The sequence below is a fragment of the Xiphias gladius genome, chromosome 17, assembly GCF_016859285.1.
Source record: "Xiphias gladius isolate SHS-SW01 ecotype Sanya breed wild chromosome 17, ASM1685928v1, whole genome shotgun sequence".
Classification (NCBI taxonomy): Eukaryota; Metazoa; Chordata; class Actinopteri; order Istiophoriformes; family Xiphiidae; genus Xiphias; species Xiphias gladius.
Window position 1 is genome coordinate 24,049,905 of NC_053416.1, and position 20,722 is coordinate 24,070,626.

General features: G+C 41.5%; 1 protein-coding gene across 4 annotated transcripts in view; it reads right to left on the minus strand.

Annotated features, from left to right (window-relative positions):
• dscama (Down syndrome cell adhesion molecule a) overlaps window positions 1-20,310 on the minus strand; it is a 66,466-nt gene extending 46,156 nt beyond the window's left edge. For all 4 annotated transcript variants that reach the window (XM_040150650.1, XM_040150648.1, XM_040150649.1 and 1 more), the window contains exon 1: window positions 20,190-20,310. In XM_040150650.1, the coding sequence (XP_040006584.1) occupies window positions 20,190-20,295 (106 nt within the window). In that variant the 5' untranslated portion in view covers window positions 20,296-20,310. The remainder of the gene's footprint in view (window positions 1-20,189) is intronic.
• Between the last annotated feature and the right edge of the window lie 412 nt (window positions 20,311-20,722).

A 20,722-nucleotide genomic window follows, 5' to 3' on the forward strand; every position in this document is an offset into this window, starting at 1 on the left:
TTACTACTAATAATACTAAAACCAATAATCCCAATATTAAGTTACATAAAAAATGCAATGGACTTTCAGCTTTTAATAAAACACAAATCACGTTGTGCCCTGCAGACAGGTACAGCAATTTACTGCAGACAGATCTCTAATGGTTATCACTTAGGCACGGCAAAGTGTGGCTATCATGTTTATCATCACTGTATTTTTCATTTATCATCAGTATCAGTGAAGATCATAAAAAAGCAAAAGAATCTTATTTGAAAGTAAGAAAAGACTTAGATTAGAGCTTGACCAGTACTGGATTTTTATGGCTGATACCAATATTGAAATATTAAGAATAAAGAAAATTTGAGAAATATTTCACATTAACATACACTAATGTTTGTGATGTTTTCTATGCCTGGTCATAAATATCAGAATTGTTGTCAAATATTCATATTTATATTCATAGATATTTAGATCCAGTATTTTGAGTATCATTCGGTCCCAAAGATCAGATTAAATCTGAGTCTTAGTAAGCTTTAGACCAAATAAATTACACCCACCGTGTATTCACACTTCAATTAAAATTTCTGATTTATTATTGAAAAATCCTTTCTAAATAATAAATAATAAACAAAGATCATAATTAAAATACAATGTACAACCATTACTGATGTGAACAAACCATCAACAAAATTAAAAAAAAGCCAGTGATGGTCTAATTTATGATGCATGCTCTAAAAAGTGATAATCAATGATCACTGAGCTGATTTTTATCACTCATCAGCCAGTAATCTAAAATACCCAATTAAACCTTCAATGTAATTTAGCCGACAACGGCTCATGAAAGGACAAAAACAGCGGCTGGTGAGAGATGAAATAGCCATCAGCACCCCTATTACCATATTGCTCTAAATTACCACAATGACGGGGGGGCATTTAACATGCCACCACCCAGTGGAAAAAAGTGCCACAAATAATGTCTAAATAAATGTAAGCGATTTACATTCTGCTCTCTTTGTGATCGTGCTACCAGTTGCTGTTGTGTCCAGGGTAATTAGGAGGTAATGAGGGTGTTATTGGGGATTGGGCACATTTAGAGAAGGAGAGACAGTTACAGACAGACGGGGCGAGCGCCCAGGTGCTGAATGACTTGTCAGAAGCACAATGCTGTATGAGCAGACTCTCCAACACCACCACCAACACCACCTGACTGCCACTCACAGACGACAAGGCAGAGGAGAGGGGAGCCGAAGAGGTGGGAGGACTGATATGGAGGAGGGGGATGGGGTAATATGGCTAGAGCAGGTTGGGAGTGCTGGTTGGCAGCGGTGCTACTGGTGCAGTAAACTAAGAATGAAAAAGGTTGTCATTCTAGCGCCGCTTGCTCTGTACACGTGGTCTCCAGTATTCTTAATCAGAATTCTTCATTTTATGTCTTTATTTCCTCCTGTTTGTTTTTTTTCCCCGTTCTTTTCCCCTCGCTCTGTGGTGCCTGCGTAGAAAAGAACTGTAGAAAGGAAAACAACTGTGCAACAGCAATCTGAAATATGCCTCCCTCCAGTTCCCCTTCTCCCTGTCTCACTCAGAATGAGACCGTTTCTCCTGTTTAGGTGCATTGTGAGAGAGCGAAAGACGGAGAGAGAGGTGAGCTGGTTACTGTGGCAACCAGGAGAGTGACTCTTTGGCAATGGCATATGCATAGGGAGGGAGAGAGAGAGCGAGATTGAGCCGCAGAGGGAGAGAAGGTGGAGAGCACTGATGAAGGGATGCAGCGGAGGGTAGTGGTGGTGGAGGTGTGTGTGTGTGTGTGTGTGTGGGGGGGGTAGAGTGCAGGAGGCAGATCAGAGGGAGGTGTCAGTGGGTTACTGCACACACAGAGATTCACCCTCTATTTCTACCATGGCAGAAGAAAGGGAGGCAGAAACAAAAGGAGCTGTCTTTTGAATGGTCGCTGTGCGGGATTGGACTGTCAGCGCTTCCTCCTAACAACCTCACTTAGCTTGCTGCTCCTACTCCCAGACACTTCCTTACTCTATGTTTCTCTCTCTCTGTTTCTCTTTCAGAACACTACGTGCTTGAGTCTGTAGCAGGTGTTTCTCAGATTGAATTTTATCACTGATAAATGTTAACTGCTGGGGTTCAACTGCTGGATCCGAGCATGAAAATGGCTTTCACATTTTCCCAGAACCCAAGCTGGTGTCATCAAATGTCTTGTTTTATCCAACCAGCAGTCCAAAACCCAAAGATGTTCAGTTTACTATTATCTTAAAACAGAGAAAAGCAGCAAATACTCGCATCTGAGGGGCCAGAACCATCAAATGTTTAACCTTTTTGCTTGATAAATGACTTAAAGCAACTATGTAGCTTTTGAAAAGAGAAATAATACATTCTTCCGCTTACAAATGAAAAGTTGAACTTCTAAGTGACGAAATGCACCATTTCTAGATTCAATACACTCAAGGGTTTTCCTGCCTTATATAGTCTGGTATGACAAGTAGCTTACTGTGGTTGATGTTAGCTAAAGTTAGCTAACTTATTGTATAACTGACATTGTTGAATCAGCTCACTGATTTGATGACTATTCTCTACCTGTGCTACTATAAAACTTTGCTTTAGCAGTTATTATTCCGTAAATGTCACTTACGGCCTTTTGTTGAACAGTAGCCGCTTCGGCCACAATTGCCAAATGAGGGATAATGGTAAATATCAAAACACAGTTTAACAGTAGCACAAGTAGAGAAGACTAATAATGTCGACAAAATAGTAATGTCAGTAATGTCAGTTATATACAGAAATATCTACTTAACATTAACTAACATTAGCTTATTGGTCATACCAGAACACGTAAGACTGTAGCAGCATAACCCCTGAGTGTGCTGAACTCAGAAAGGGGGCACTTTATTGCTTGTGAATTCAACTATTCATTGTTAAAAAGACAAATGTGTTGTTCTTACCCTCAAAAGTTACATAATTTCCCCTAAAATGATTAATTGATTTTAAAAAATAGTTGCTGATAGCTGATTAATTTTCTGTTAATTGATTAGTTGACTCGTTGTTGCCGCTCTAATTTCAATGATCTACCTGAATTTTGCCACATCTGCATGCTAGACAACTTGATTATTACAGATGTTTCCCCATTTCTCAATATAAACTTGGAATTTTTTGCTTATATGAGGCCAATTGACCTTTTAACCCTTTCCAGGGGCATTATGACTTTCCTGGCCTGTTGTGAAGACAAGAGGAGGATGATAGTGAATACCCTCTGACCTTATGACAGGAGCCCACAGAGAAACAGACTGCCAGAGACAAACAGAGCCATGGGGTGGGTGTAATGAATATGCTGCCCCCTATGGTGGGGATGACCTTATAAACAACAACAAACTGTCACTATGGCCAGGCCTGCTGGGAGCTGCCCTCAGCGCAAGGGCAAATAGCCTGGAATTCACTAGACAGGACTGCCAAAGCTTGCAGAAGAGAATGTTATTAGATGTTATAACACAGGGCAAGAACTTAGGCTGCTGGGGTTTATTGGACACTTGTTTTAACAATCAGTCAGTCTCAGTCAGGAATGAAACCTTTAAATCCATCCATCAACCAGCTGATGAGACCACATGTGGTCTGTGATGGATGTTGCACACATCAGTCATTTTTGCCCTTTACGACACAGCATATTACAAACTGAGGATGGCAGAGCATTTATTGTCATCATTTATTATTTGATGTACCTACTCAGGTAGATCAGCAAAAGTCTCATCGATGTGGCTGCGGTAAATGTGTTCCCACTGTGTCATGTAACGCTAAGTGACTGCTTTTATTATACAAGACAAGCTATGTCTGCAATCGGTGTGATCTCAGCCAGGCGTTCAGAATCAAACAGCACAGGAGAGACATCCTCATGTTTCAAGGGGGACTTTCATGTCACCATGAAGGAGACAGGGAAGAGCAGCGGTGGGGGGTTAGAAGTCAGAGCGAGGCATATGGCATCTTGAATTTTGGGCAATGAGATCTGACAGGTTAACTGAACATTTGGCGGGGGGGTTGCGAGTGGTAGGGGTGCAGGGGAGAAAAAGGTTAGAGGAGAGGTGGGGAAGAAGAGGTGGAGGAGTTGTGAGTGGGTTTTGGTGTGTGTGTGTGTGTGTGTGTGTGTGTGTGTGTGTGTGTGTGTGTGTGTGTGTGTGTGTGTGTGTGTGTGTGTGTGTTTTTTGGGTGAGAGGGGTAGGTGGGTAAGGTTGCTAAACGCTCCCATCTGTTCGTGTCCCGAGGCGCTACTAGGGCAGTTAGCTACAGTCTTATGCAGATGAGGTGTTGCTGTGCTGGCTCCTTCCACTTACAGCGGATATATTATTCAAATATATTTGAATAATAGGAATGGCCGGATGGGGAAACAACGAGCAGCAGGGTCAAGCTGTTTCCTAGGGACTGTTTGCTCTTCACCATCCAATGATCACAGCTCCTTCAGGATGTGTGAGTGCCTAACTGTGTACTCATTAGGGTTTGCCTTCCTCTGGGCCCCAGTGCGGTCCCATGAGAGAGATCTGCCTAACAAGGGTCGTCTATGCACACTGACATGCATTATTTGAGCAATGAAGATTTGTTGAGATGCTAAGCTATACTTATAATGTCATTGTGTACTTTTGTACAGTGATTTTTTTCAGGTAATATCAGTTTTCAAAACACGAGGGTACGGTGCCTGAAGACAGGCAATTTACAACTGTTTAATAAACAGTATATAAAACCTCTCTATAGAAGCCTGTATTGTAATAAACCCATAACCAGTTATGAAACTATTTACATTCATTATTCTAAAGACTCGGCTTCCGGAGAATAACAGAATTAGATCGTCAGTCAAGTCCTTGAAAATTTCACACTGACTCCAACCTACACTATGGACCGCTCAGATTGAAACGGGGATTTTAAGGGGTAATTGAGCGAGATCCTTGCATCACCCACGTCCCTTTTCTTAGATAGCAATGTCGTGTGTGTTCTCCCCCTACATGATCGTATATTCAAAAGAGGATAAGGCGCTTTAGATGGAATGAGGGGGATAGGAGGAGAGGAAAAAACGGTTGGAGAAGTGGAGGAAGGAAAGCAAAGCCCGGACTCATTTGAATCTGGTAAACTGTCAGAGAGAGGGATTACCCTACCAAATCCCTGGCGAAAATAGAGGCCCAAGTTATTTACTAGCCTTACAACCAGCTGCAAACCATCTGTACTTAATTGTAAGACACAAACTTTATGAAGATCAACCGGGGATTTGACTACAAAGCCTCTTACGCCACTGAATTGGTGTCCCTGCTTCGAGGGAGAGTATGGGAGGGTGCTCAAGACATGTCACATGTGCTTTGGAGGACATGGACTCCACGGCTCTCTCTCTAGTCTCTCTCAGGGCCACATCCTACTAAATACATAGACAAACCATGTGTATTAGTGTAAAGGATGGAGTGCAATGGTAGGAAATTAAGATGTGTTTTATAAAGCATAGTGTATATGCATACAGCTCTGCACGCAAAAACAAGAACCTATACGAGATAGATTAGTGTCAACACACACAAACTTAAACACACACGACTGGCCATGGCCGGCATCAATACATTTAACTGGCTTCAGCATGAATGCCTTTTACCATAAGGCCTGTCATTAGATCCCAATTATGCATGTAAGTGGCCTAGTAACCTACACTTAGTCATGGGTATCAGCAGAAGGAAGACAATACCTATACTGGCCATAAGATATAAGCCAGTTCAAAACCTGCATGTAGTATTGTTTAATGTAGGTCGTTGTGCATTATGTTGTTCTTGGCAGCCATCTGAAGACAGGAGATAAGAGGTCCTGTCCAAGCCACTGAATGGCAGGTAGCCAGAGTAATCCTATTTAACAAGATCTGGGCTGAATCTGGGGCTGGGGTGCATTGGTGGGGTCACGTGAGGAGCCTGTCGGGGTCAGGCTCTGGCTTTGTGGGTGGTTTGGTCCTGAACATTGTGTATATTATAAACAACGTATACTGCTCTTCTCTACCTGTGTCCATCCCTAATCAGAGGTATAAATGCATGTCAAGTGCATGTGAGCAATTTAATTATAGTGGAGTGTGCATTCACATGTAAAATCGCATGGTGTTTTGCTGTTACATGTTTCTGAGGGGAAAGAATAAAATATAAGGAGGCAAGGCTTTTCTCCACGATTGCCTCACTTCTAGGAAACTCACAGACGGGTCACCCAAGAATATTGTGGGCTCTAAGCTGCTGGCTGCTTTAACTCATTTATTTTCTTCCACTGTGCTAATTCCTCCCATCTCCATATGTTAAGGGCTGGAGAGGGAGGGGGGAGTGCTTGTGGACAAGTGTGTACGGGCAGGGTCGGGATGGGGGGGTGTAAGGGATTAGGCCATCCTGTCTGGACATACGCCTCGTGTAATCATGCTGGAAGGGCTGGACATTGTGTATCTCTGTCCAGTATGGGTCTGTGGGCCCCAGGCTACCCTGTCATAACCTCAATGACCACCCCAAAAAAAGAAAAAAAAGAAAAAAAAAACACTCTGCCCTGCACCCACCTACACAATGAAACTGACCACAGTTGCTGCTGTGAGCACTGACCAGTTAACCAGGGATGAGAACTGAGAACCCAACAACAATTGTTTCCAAGCTGTGTTAGTGGAACTTTGGAAAATATTTTAAAATAATTTGCTAATGCTGCAAATGCAAGTTAATGAGACTAACATCTGCATCGCAAAAGGTATGAGCTTACAGTCAACAACATGTAAGTCGAAAATAAAGTCAGATAAAGTAAGTTAGAACACATAAGCCAGAATTCATAAACTGGTCCTACTGTCAACACACACATCCATTCTCATGAGAAGTTTAATGGGGGACCTGTAGCATTGTCAGTGGCCTGTCCTTCGCACGGTCACATCATAACTTGTAATAAACCCCCTTCAGTCCCTCACTCCCCCCACCTTCTATACTCTTCCACCTCTCTTCATTAGCAGGTATAATCCCTGATGGCCCATCTGCCAGACGCCAGAGCCACAAAACACACACAGAGCAAACACGGCTGGAAGATGCTGCCCATTATGGGGCCTGTTTGAATGGGCTGACTGATCACTTACATAGACAGTGTGTTTGCTCAGGCCCTGCACGGGCACACAATACTGCTACCACAGCGCTGCTATTTTCACACAGATAAGGAACTATTTGAGCTCCTGGAGAATGACACTGATGAGCAGCGTACCTGCCTCTGGAGAGGATAAGTGCATATGTGTGTGTGTGTGTGTGTGTGTGTGTGTGTGTGTGTGTGTGTGTGTGTGTGTGTGTGTGTGTGTGTGTGTGTGTGTGTGTGTGTGTGTGTGTGTGTGTGTGCACAGATGGGAGGGCTTACTGAGATGGACCCTATCACCTCCACATCAAAATAAAGGGTTGATAATGTAGTATGATATAAATTGCAGCTTAAACCCTGAAAGTATACATGAGATCCTATTATTATTATTATGATTAGTATTATTATTTATAATTTTTCAGGCACTTTTGGCATAATGAATTGGATCACAACTGTTTCAATTTATCTGAAGTTTTCAGATAAATTGAAACAGTGACTGAAACTAGACTGCTACAACCCAGGCCTTAGCATCACTTTGTCCTGTTACTATGCAGTGTCTAAAGGGCTGCACCTCATTATTAATGCATCACTTTACAAAATATTCCCCTTCCAAGCTGAAGAAGGCCTTGGTTAGGAATCGAAAAAGAAGCATACTATGTTTTTCAGATCAGCTCAGCTTTTCAATGTGAACTGAGAACCAGCACTATTCCAGCAACACAGACTGGCTGACACAAAATGGCTGCCTCGGCCTGAAAGAGGCAGGAAGCCAGAGTAGCAGCAGTTGCAGTGGCAGCAGCAGCAGCAGCAGCCCAGACAGAGCAAATCTCTTACTGGTCTCCCTCTCTTTCCTCAGTCTTATTGAGAAAAGATTAACAAATCACCAGCAAACCACCACTTGATTGCTTTTTTCCACTGTAAGACTTCCACAATATCACCATCACATCAAGACATTTGGGGGTTGTAGTGCGAACCCCAGGCCGTAAAACCAGGATTACATTGTGGAAATCTAATCCTGGTTTGGGGGGTTGAAGGGATCAAGGCACTAGAGGACCCAATGTAATCAGGAGGAACGTCTACACCCCAAGAATCAGACCACAAGATAAATCCAAGCAGAGATTTATCCACAATGTCAATTAGAACATATGTTGGGACACATGAATTGACGTATGACACACATACTGAACATTGGCCACTCATACATGCTGAGGACAACATATGTTTTAAATTTACTGAAATTTCTGTCACATACATACACTTTTTTGTACAGATTTCTTTCACGGTCCCATCCAATTATTTTTTTTAACACGAAAAAGAAATATGCAAAATGTTGTTTTTTGATATATTTCATGGTTGCATGAATATGAATTTGTCAAAGGCTGTTTCATCTCATCATTTATTCAGTATTGACACACAGTACATGCTTACAATAAATTTATACTCACAAGTGTAGGAGGGTGCTATAATCAGCAAAACTGATGAACCGAGGACATGTGTGTGCGCGTATTTGTGTGTGTGTCTTTCGCTGTGACTAAATAGCTGCACAAGGTCGCATGATGTGGTCTCCATTTTGGAGTGGTGTGCATGTGTGCAGGTACAGCAGCTTGTCAGAAACACCTGGGACACACAAAGATGAACACACTACACATATAACTTTAAACCTGCACCGCTCTGACACTGAGTGCAGAGAGGTACCAGCTTACAAAAATCAAGCTGAAGAGAAATGAAGAAGAAACTGGCTAACAGACAGTGAGCTTAATAGATGCTGAGAGAGAAGAGCTTATCTTCCCACCACAGCTAATATGAGCTTCTCAATTAGATGAAAGGCTTTCTCTCCCTTTCTCTAATTTTTTGTTCAATTTCTCCAGGCAATTTATTTAGGGTGGGGAAAAAAAAGGAATGGAGCCCAAGCGAACCGTATTGGCCAAACGCACGCCGAGTCACAGCAAGCTCCAGCCAATCAGGCAGAGCTGACAGCGTAAACTCAGGCCCTCAGCAACAACATGCCTATTTACTCTATGCACTCTATTTGGGGTTCATCACTGCTTGTCCAACAAACCACACACACAAAAACATCAAATTCAACTGTCTTTATACAATAATATAATTGATTTGTTTCATTTTGGTATTTTTTTTTTTGCACTGTTATTAACAATACATTTGGGAAAATGCAAAGTAAAAACAAAACCTGTATCATTAATATTATTATTGATGGCTGCAGAAAGCGCAGTAGCACGTAACATGCCAATTGAACATGTTTCCTTTGCTGTCTGAAGGCTGTCAGATATATTTTTAGACAGTTCATTCTGTATTCTGCATTATGGATTAACTCGGATTATGCAAAGGACCCTTCATGCATTCGCTTATCAGTTTAATTTTTTTGTCCTCTGAATTATTTTTACACAGAGTCCCTCAGTATTGTATCGCTCTCTAAAGTTGCCGAGTGGAACTAACGGATTATGCAAGCATTTCTAAAAAAAAAAAAAAAAATGGGTTTACTTACCTAAGACAAAATGTAGAGCGTTGGTTGGTTAGTTCTTTTAATGTTTTCACGGGTGAGAGTTTGCATGCAGAGTAGAATTCTTTCAAGCCATTCATTTCAAACATATAAATATATCTTGAATGAAACACAGTATAATTATTTTAAATCTTGCATTTAAATAACCAGTAAAGTCTTAGTTATCATCACAATAAAATAGTCCTACAATCAATATAAATAACTGTTTTAGATTTCAGTTTATTGAATGAAAATAAAGATTTAATTTCCCAAAATACTGTCAGCCCTATTTTTGGATACAGTAAATGTAAATAAATCAGATTATTCCTCCATTTTAGAAAAATTGAAAATATACAGCTATGAAATTTCATTTTGCCCTTGATGCAAGAATTGCCTGTTAATATTTGTTGTCACATATTTCTATACTATTGTCATAAACATTAATACTTTTATTTAGATTAAAAATCCTTTTATGTTTCCAATCTAATTGTAATTCAGCTTTCAGTTTACCATAACTAAATGAATGTAATGAACATAAAATGTCCATTTTTTTTTTTGTAAATTCAGTCAGTGTAGTTGATAAAAAATAAATAAATATACAAAACAAAATTTAAAAATCACCTTGAATAAACACATGAAGTGTCTTTCTCCAGTCTTGCCAGAACTTGCGGACCAAACTGATTTTTAATCATCCTTTCTCACCATCTGCTCCTCCACTCTTCTATCAGAGTCAAGGTTACACATCACAGCTTGAAAAATACTGCTGCAGGAGTGTAGCGATACATGACAGGGCACCTGGGCAAAAATGTGTGAGGTGGGAGGGGGATGACAAATCCCAGAATACACTCTGCATGCAACATGCATTATAGTACTTGGGGATATCACTTCCCTAGCTGCCTGAGACGTCCATCTATCAAGGTGATTTCCCTTGGCGGCTCGTCTTGGAAATACCTTTCCACAGGTCACCTTTATACTGGCACCGGCTCCCTACTGAATTAATTCACTTCATTATTCGTAGTTTTGATTAGCATGGTGGGGGGGGGCTGACTCATAACTATCTCATAACTGACTTGTGGGACAGCCAAGGTTGGTACTGCTTTCTTTAGTTCTTTATTTCTTTATGCTTTTAGTTTCTTATATCTAAATTCCTCTGCATTTTTACCATCCTGCTTGAAACTACTATGAGGTGATTTTGTGGAGAGAAAACAATCTGATAAGCTGAATATTTACTTCTTTACAGGAAAAAAAGGAAATGACATTTTTAAATTGTTAATGTCTGAATAATATGATAATAGCACAAGCCACATTTTAGGCCTGTTGAGCTTATGAATGTAAACAACCATGAGTTACTGAAATGGTAAAAATGTCTGTGTCAACAAAACGAGACAGTGGAAACAATCATACATCAAGCGGGGCAATGTGGTGATGTCCAGTGACATTTAATTTATTGCCTGTCCCTTATTATAAGAATCATCAGCAGGATGTGAAACTGAGGGCCTGTAATTCATGAATCTGCATTAAAGCTTTACATCATGATTTTTTTCCCCCTCTTTCTTTCTTCCGCTCGCTTCCTTGTTGTAAAATGCAGCGCAAACAGGGATAGAAAGAGGGAAAGACTGAGTGAGGGATATAGAGAGGGAGGGAGGCTGTCAGTGGCATGCTTGGACAGCCCCTCTGTCTCTCAAAGACACTGCAGCAGCTGCATGCATGCGATAAGAGCAACCATTCACAGCCAGCTCCCCCTTTTCCTCCTCCTACACACCAAAACACACACTAATACACTTTTCTCCCCTCCTTCTCTGTCTCCCGACCACACACACAAACAAACTGATGTTTAAATGCACATCAACCTCTCTGCAGGTTCTCCCACAGATGCCACGATTCAAGCAGCCTTCTTCGCCAGTCAAAGGTCTTCCCCGCAAATCCTTTTGTTTTTTTCCAAAATTTTCTCTGACGTCAAAGTACAGCAGGGTTAAACATGGATGAGATGGAGAGGTGGAAGGGATCACCTTTTATTTTCTTTATCACTGACAGAGAGTAATCACGTAGTGCTCAGCAGGCAGCAACACAGGCATTACTACAGCACTTATTTCAGGTTTTTTTTATCCGGCTTTCTCTGATAATCTTACATACAAATGAGAATTAGTTAACTGCCTGAAAATCACTGTCTCTTAATGACAAATTACTGTCAACGTGCTGTACACAAGGTCCTGTCAACCTTGTATAATGTGCTGTAGAACTGGGTATGATGTTCATCATCTCTGCACCAAAACTGCAACATTCATTATGTCACCTTGCATTCAAAAGATGTTCAGGCCTGACTGCATCATCCCTGTCATGTTGCCTTCTCCCACCCAGGCAGGAAGAACATCTCTGTGTATAAATATCCCTCCGAACAAACACACACAAACCCAAATACACACAACCTGGCCTAGCCCAGCCCTCTCAGCAGATTAATATAATAACAGCTTTCAGCTTTCAACTTCATCATTAGGAAGACGCATCTAGGATATATGCACCTACACAATTCATCTTTTTTTTCAAATTTGTGACATGAATATATCTGACCGTCAGTGACAACCACGCCAATCACTTTGATCCACTGATAAAATCCAGCCTCAAATCTATACAGTCCACAGAATGTCTAAGTGCCAATTAATTGGTGGCTCCTTCCACGATTAGCTCATGTTGCGCTTATAGCTAATCTGTATCTTGGCAGGGAGCCACGCATGACCTGGCTTCTATCCAGGTCTGGGAGCCACGGAGGCAGCAGCCATGAGCTAGCCCAGCACAGCACTGAGCGGCCTGGAGAAGATGTGCCAAATTGCAGTGGCACAAAGGAGACCTAACTGTTTATCAAAGATTAAGCAGTGTTTAGTATCTCTCCCCCAGCCCTCCTACTCCGTGTCCTCCTCCTCCTCCTGCCTGCGCTCAAATATACACATACGTGTGCACACACAAGCACGCACACACACACACACACACACACACACACACACACACACACACAGATACACTACCACCTCCAGCTCACACCCTAATTATTCCCAGCCCCGAGAGTTTAATAAAGAACAAATTGCGGTTATTGGTGAGCAAACAGCACAGTATGGAGGTGGGAGTGTGATCATTGCAGCACCAGTGCAGTAAAGAGAGAGAAAGGGCATCACCCAATTTAATTAATATCTCTGTCAGTCTCAGGCTAAGACTGGAGCAGGCTGTGTGGAGGGAGACGTAGTGAGCAGGCAGAGTATAATCGAATGGTGATGTTTTACGGTGCTACTGGACACTTGTGACATATTTGTAACATATTAATAAGCATGCTATTATAGTTGCATATTTATTTGTTTTCTACATGCAATATGGTAATGAAGCATTCATAACATTGCTACACTGCATCGTAAGGTCTGACACAATCATGATACCATCATACTATACCAAACACTGCATATTAGCCATTTCTGAAATGACTGCAGCTGTTTGAATTTCAATACAAAGCAGAGGCTAAATAACCATTATCTATTTTTTTTTTTTTAAACTCTGATCTATCTGATTATTCTTGATTTTATGTCTCTCTCTCTTTTGTATAGAACTTTGAAACTTATTTTTTGAAAAACATGTAGATAAAATTATTAATATATTTACATACTGTATTTATCTATCTGTCTGTCTGTCTGTCTGTCACATTTTTTAGTAACGTAATTTTTATCTTGTTTTCATGGGGCTCAGCAAGTTTCTGGGTTTTTTTTCTTTTACCCTTATAGCTTATCATACTGCCTGCATGCTGCCCAGCCCAAGTGTATCTACCCGTCATGTTCCCATAATTCTTTGTGGCAGCTGCAGCCAGATTCATGCACACAGGTATTGATTTTCTTCTGTTTTTTTTTTTTTTTCCCTCAGTGCAACCCTTTATTTATCTTGCTAAGCCCCTGCCACAGGGTGTGAGGAGAGAGCTAGCTCGCAGCTTGTGAGAGGACACAGTGAATTCAACATGAGAGACGCTTACCACATAACCTGGATTTATTTTCATTTATCTGTTATTTATCTGCCAGCATTGTTCTGCGTCAGAGTATAATCCTGCTCCGTGTGGGATGCACGTGTAGATATGCACATGTACGTATGCGTGTGTGTTTGTGATGTCTGTCCATCCATCCATACAAACACTCCAGTCTCCACAGGCCACCTGAACCATTTTTCTGTGTGAATAACAATACTCCAGCCAATCATGGGCGGACAGAATGACGAATGCTGGAAAAAGACTCTACATCGAGCCTGTCACACGTCAGAGTCCAAACCCTGCCTGTCGACAGAGCGAGGCAGGGACGGAGAGGAAAAAAAGGGAGAGAGAGAGAGTTAGTTATCCTCTCTTCTCTCTCCCCCTCCTTCCTTCCCCTCCTTCTACATATCCACCACACAGGGACCAGTAAAACCATTACCCACCCACCCCCAGCCCCCAGCTCAAGGTTGTGCTGCGCCAGTTGCTGTGCTTCCTACATAGCATTCTATGAAAAGGGCAAAACCGACAGCGAGCAAGCTGCAAGGCTACTCCTAAAAAAAGACAGCCATTATTACATACTACCTGTAGGCTACAACACACAATATATGGCAGATTAACTCCCATTCTACCCTCTAGACAGATGTCTACAATTGGGCAACAGTAACACAAGAAAGTTACAATCCCTCTAAAAATACACTTAAAGGTGTGGTCAGCGACTCTAATCCGGTACACTTTTTGTCAAATTCAGCGCATACCTCCACGCGGTCGGCTCCGCGCGGTCTCTGACCGAGCCTCTCAACATTATTCCAGGCAATCAGCAAGAGGGGTGTTCGGGAAAGAAGAAGAGAAGAGGGGAGATGGGGGAAAGGGGGCAGTGGGAGCGAGAGTCGGTAAATCTGGCACATTCTAACGGATAGTACCAATTTAAGGATTACCAAGGGAAGGAGAAGGAGTAGTCTACCCTTCAGTTACTGCCAGACCATGTGGAGTTTTGGATGGGATTGATTGGGACTGCAGACGAAGGCCAGCGGCGAGGCTGAGGCGAGTGCATGGAAGGCAGCATATACTCCACAACATAACTGCATTGTCAAGAAGGAGAGATGGCCAAGGAACAGCGAAAGAGGAGAAAGTCAGAAGAACAAAAAAAAAAAAGAAGTGCTATGATCAGGCAAGGGGGAAGGGTCGCGTTAACATCGGTGAGGGAATGGTGGAGAAACCTTTGAGAGTTGAAAGGCATGGAGAGAGATGTGGAGGTTTCTCTGTTTCTACTTGACAGGTGTGTGAATCATTAGTTTGTTATATTTCACAAAACCAATCAGTCAGTATTGTCTTGTTTGCTAAAGTCTGTGATAGCTAATCCCAACTGGTTAGTTAGCAAGCAGCTACCTGTGTCACATTTGTGTGTCCGGTAACATTAAATTACTGTCCCATGAACATTCAGCTTACTTTCTAGTTTGCCAGGATATGTTGTTGGCGGGATGTTTGCTATAGTAGCACGGGAGTTGTGAGTACCGCTGCCTGCAGCTGGTGCGCTGGCTCTGGGAAACTGTCTCGTTCTCTCTGAATGCTATCTTGGCAGGATCAACTGTAGCCACACAGAATCGCTTAATCCACCTTTGAGCTTTGAATCGGGAAGGCAAAGAATTTACATCTATATATATAACCTTCCTTTTATTTTCATTTATGCTGTTGTTTCATGTTATTCATGTAACCTGAAAACAATCATAACTGTTAATACTGTGTGGCCAAACACACCCGGTTCCTCTCAGGGTTGACTGAGTGTATCCACAGATGAACTGAAAACACACGGGTCGGCTTAGTTTTGCTTAAATCAATTGCCATCAACTGTGCGACCCTAAACTCACAGACATTTGCATGGTTCCATACCAGCCCGGCTTTGTAGCTGCCTTGAAATGGAGAAAGGGGAGTGAAGGAGAAACAGTGGGCACTGTGGAAATACATGATAATGTCCAGCAGCCTTTTGATAGTAGCTCTCGATATTTACTTCAAAGGCCCATTACACACAGGCAATTAAACCGACATAGTGTGGCTGGCTTGTCTTCCTTTCGGCAGTGGCTGCAGGGATCGAGACGGGCTGCAGAAATAACTCCAATACACATCCCAAATGTCAGCAAACATGAAAGAACCTGTGAAAGGCACAAGATGGCTCAGCAATTGGCCAGACCGAAAGTGTTAATCTGTAATATCCTGAAACAACTATCTCTACACGCTTCCAAACCCAGCAGCACTGAGTGATGTTTAATATGAGATATTAACCATCATTAATGTTCATTCAGTGATGTGGAAGAAATAAGTAGATGTTAAAGGTATGTTTACTAATGTAATAGTTAATATGTGTGAATGAGATAGTAATGGAAAATGTGAAAAGAAGGAGAATGAGTAAAAGAGGAGAAGATTGAAACAGAGGAGAGATGAGGGAGGGTTGAGCAGAGCAAAGAGAATCTGTGGTGTGATGGCCGACGGCCCTTGTGCTCAGCTCGTGTGCTGAATGAAAAGAAGCCCCCATGTGGGTGTGTGTGAGTGTGTGTGTGTCTTTTTGTATGTGTGTGTGAGTGTCTGCAGTATTGCTGGGGGGTCGGCCCCCTCTCGGCCCTACTGGTGCTGAATGCAGAGCAGGCAGCATCAGGCCAAGGCAAATGACTACAAGGCCTCCTCAGTGACTGCAGCACAGGCTGCACCTGGGGAATGGCCCTGCACAGCAACACAGCCGCATCCTCACACAGTCAATCGCAACGCATCCCTACAGGAGGTACACACGTGTGCAGCAGGTATGATCCAAAATGAAAGTACAAGGTTTAAGGGTTTTTTTTTCAGGCTTGTTTAGTGTTTTTAATGTTTTCTTGGTGAGCTATGGTAATGCTAATCACTCAGAATTTAATCACAGTGATCATCTGGGCCTTCTTATCTCTTCTGATTTCAATCTCTTGAGATAGTGCTACTGTTCTTGCAACAGTATTTTAAAGTATAGCCAAACTGATACAGGATCTTTGAGACACATTGTGTTATTGACATTTGAGAGTTTAAAAAATCATGATATATCTCCCAATATATTTTTTACACAACCAATAACATAAAAAATATTTTTTTTGTTATGGTTCCCTTAATTTTGTCTGTATTTTTTGGTTTTTTTTTACAGTTTGAAAAATAAATTCTTTCTCTCTTGTGGATAAATTATAGAATGGTTACAGTTTCTAAACGTACCTTTGGCCTTTCCGAACTTCAACTTCTTGTCATTCATCAGTTGACATATATTGATACATCCACAATGGACTTATGTTTGCTGATAAATCAGTCGGGCTCTATTTTAAAGGAAATTCAGCCTTTAGTAAGTTAGGACATGGGTAATCCACCATACAACAGGGCCCTTTACCAACACCTGCAAACCCATATGAACACACACTGCTCCACTCCACCATTACCAACATTTTGTTGTTTTGAAACTGCCATTTCAAAACAGCTCAGCTGTATTACACACATACTGTATAGGACACAGTTTCTCAGCACTGTATTGACACAAATCCAGTGTTAAAAAGCAACACAATTCTGGGCTTATACATCTTCTATATGATCAAGATGCACAAAATGTAGTAACAGTAAATTACCAACAAACACAAATGCATCTCAACTTAATTCCTTGCTAAAACAAGAAGGAAAAAACAAACAGTAAAAACATACCCAAATCAGCCACAACATAGAAACCAGTTACTGGTCACCGTTCAGCCAGTTACTGGTTACTGGCTGCCATTTTCATCCATCCTGACAATGGGCCTTTTTTAAGAGCCTTATTATACAATGACAGATTTTCCTCTATTGTGTCTATAAATCATAGTAAAGCAGTAAACCCATCACAATTAGACTTGGTCCTGATTGGTTCCCCCTTTTAAACAATAACTGAAATCCTCTTAGTCGGGACAGTTTTCAGCCAATGAATTGATGAATTCTCAAACTTTCTTTGATGCGCACACAGATAAATTAATGTTTGCAAGCATTTCATATTGTTGAACAAAGACACATTTAGCAAATGACACACAACTGTTTCTATACAGTATTTAGTCACAGCTGAGTTAAGAGAAACTGGTGATGTTTAAACCCACAACATCTGCCAGCTCTGTATCTTGTATTCCAGTCACAATTTTAAAGTAATTTCATTCCTTCATGGGTATAAGAATCGGTTTTCTTGTGCTGACTTGTCTAACAAGAGTTTAGCCCTTTATTCCTTGTTTCAACATGTGGTTAAGTTACTACACAGAATAGAATACAAAACAATATCCATCTTCATTAACAAGTCATTGAGTTCAGTACTGTGTTTTTTAAGTGGGTATGACTGAGAAAAATGTATCCTGCTCAGTGAAACAATTCAACTTGTTTCTAAAGCAAATCAACTTGTCCAGACATTTCTTGATACAAATACAAGAGAAAATACATCAGAAAGATCAAACCGTACAATAAAGAGTCAAGTCGATATTGGAGCATGAAGTGGATATTTTCTGAAGTGCTTCTGTTAAAACCCAAGTCCACTATAAAACCACTGCATTAGACAGCTATACTGACCTTTTACTTTTATTGGATGTCCTGACTAAATGTATTTTTCATCATTATTTTCCATTCTATTCTAATGGACAACAGGGTTCTTTAAGTGGTGCTTTGTTCGTCTACCCTGCAACAACTCAAAAAGGTCTACGTCCAGTGAGACTTACAGAGAGCCTGTCTGACAGGCGCTCCACATCATGCTACACCTTCCAAACTGAAAAGCCAATTCAATTATTCATGTCAGAGAAAGAAGAGCTATATTTCAAAAAGTTTTTTGTTTGAAGTCCAAGTGTTGATACTATTTTTATTCATTAAAAATTAAAATGTGAAAGCTTGGTCATCAAGATGAGGGGTTGAGCAATCTTGCGTCGAGCTGTCAGTTAGTATGCGTATAGACTCGCAGATGTGGGTACACACGCACAGAAATTGCACTTAAAATGTGTGTACTAGAGGATGAGGGGAATGGACGGAGCGTCGGTAGGATGTGTGCACTGAGATGTGAATAAAGACCATTTGCTCATGGATTCATAGGCTTCCGTCATCCATTATTTAGCATGGGGAAGAGCAGTGGATTGGTGGCTGTAAGATTTTTTTGACAGCGTTTACATGGCTGACGGCTACAGATTTGATGATTTTTATGGCTCAAGATAAATACTTTGCTTTGACCGTGCAGAAACTTGATTTAAAGATGACAAGTGAAAGAGAAGCAGGTTTTCAAAAATCCAGCTTTCTGAAACATTCATTTACCTTCACACTTGCAGCTAAACTGTAATAACAGAACATATAAATGTGTTCAAGATGAGACAAACTACAGTATAGTTTCCATCAGTAACATAACCACTGTGTATGCCCATATAACATGCTTGGGGCAAATCCATTTGTGGACAGTTAAGAGATTGCTATAGATTTCAACATGGCTGATTTCACCTCAGTGGACAAATGTGAAACGTCAACAAAAAAGCAGTCGCTAGCCAGCATTTGCCCTCCATCCAAAAGCAAAATGACATTAGCTCTTGTCTATTGAGTTTGCTAAATGCCCCACATAAAGTGAATTTGCCCCCCAGGGCTGGGAAACAATCACACAGGCGAGCGTTCCATTTAAGTGATTTGAATGATCGGAGCGCTGCAGTGCTTCCTATCAGCCAGAGAAATGGGTCAATACACTGAGGCTAAGTGACACGGCTGGCAGCCTGCGCTCTCATGGAGGACTGGGCAGAGGAGGAGGAACGGGACCTCACTGTCATTGGGTCAGACAGACGCGGATGCACAGACAGACACACAGAGACCGAGCAGGCCCGACTAGCTGGTACAAGGTAGGCCTTCGTGTGGGTTCATGTCAGAAGAGTTGCACAGTTAAGTCAGACCACACACACTTCTAGTGTCACAATGCTTATCACATGATAAACAACACTTCATATTGTCATTTGGCCAGGATAAACTTCAGTTTAGGTGTTACTATTGGCACTTTTGCAGAACAACATTGTAGCATTAACTTTCATATCGCAGTATAATTATGGTGAACAAAACTGTAAACCTATATCTCACTCACTTTATGCTATAGCATTTCTCAAAAATAAGACCATGTTACCCTTAAGCTAAAGAAGATGAATCTGTGTCTCATCTCTCTTTCTATGACTGCTTGATGTATTTTCGCTTTGTTACACCAACTTTCCACTAATTCCATTGCACTCATGGCAAGAAAGCTTATAATAAAAGCCCATTTAGTACCATAAAGAAATCTCCTTTTGTGCTGTAAAACCATTCAGCAGATTTCCAACCTCATCTGACCAGATGGCACACACTGATTTGGTCTCATTTGTTTGTGGTAACTATACCAAAATCTACAGTATATGTGGTATAAATATATAAATTCTAAAATCTTCTAGACTGTGTTTAATATTATATGCTTTTATACTATGAGAATCTTTCATGAACATCTCAGCAAAGAGATAAACAAGATCCTAAGTACTAACTGAATACAGATGCCAAATATCAAAACTACCAAATTCTGTATGTTCTCTTGGACTTTTAACTTTCAGACATTACGCCGGGGTCACTATATTAAAGAAAGGTGCCATGACTTACTTTCAGCGTTGATTGACATTGTGTCTTTCTCCCAGGACACAACAGTGATGTAGGCCTCCACTGAGGCAGGGATAATGCACTTGAAGACCGCCACATTGCCTCTCATGGCTTTCTGGTCCTCCACCCGGACAGTGTAGGGCTCTCGTAGGACTGGGAGGAAGGGATAGAGAGGTGTGTTGTGTATAAGATTGAAAACTGCTAATACTGAGCTAAGACAAGCCACTCCCCATAATGGACCATGATTGGTAAGTGTAGACACTCATGAGCAGAAAAACTGACCAGCCTTAATGTGGACATCTTGGCTCCTGATTCTCCCTGAGGGGTTCTCCGCTGTGCAATAGTAGGTGTTGTCATGGATGAGTTTGCTGAAGCTGGAAGGGGGGATGTGGAAGATCTGAAGGGTGCCATTGGGGTGCACATGGCGGATCCCAGGCACATCATAGATCTCCTCGCCTGTGGCCAGGTACCAGCGCAGTGAGACAGGGGGCACGCCTGCGGCGGGACAGGGCACCGATGTCCCTGTGGTGCTGGCA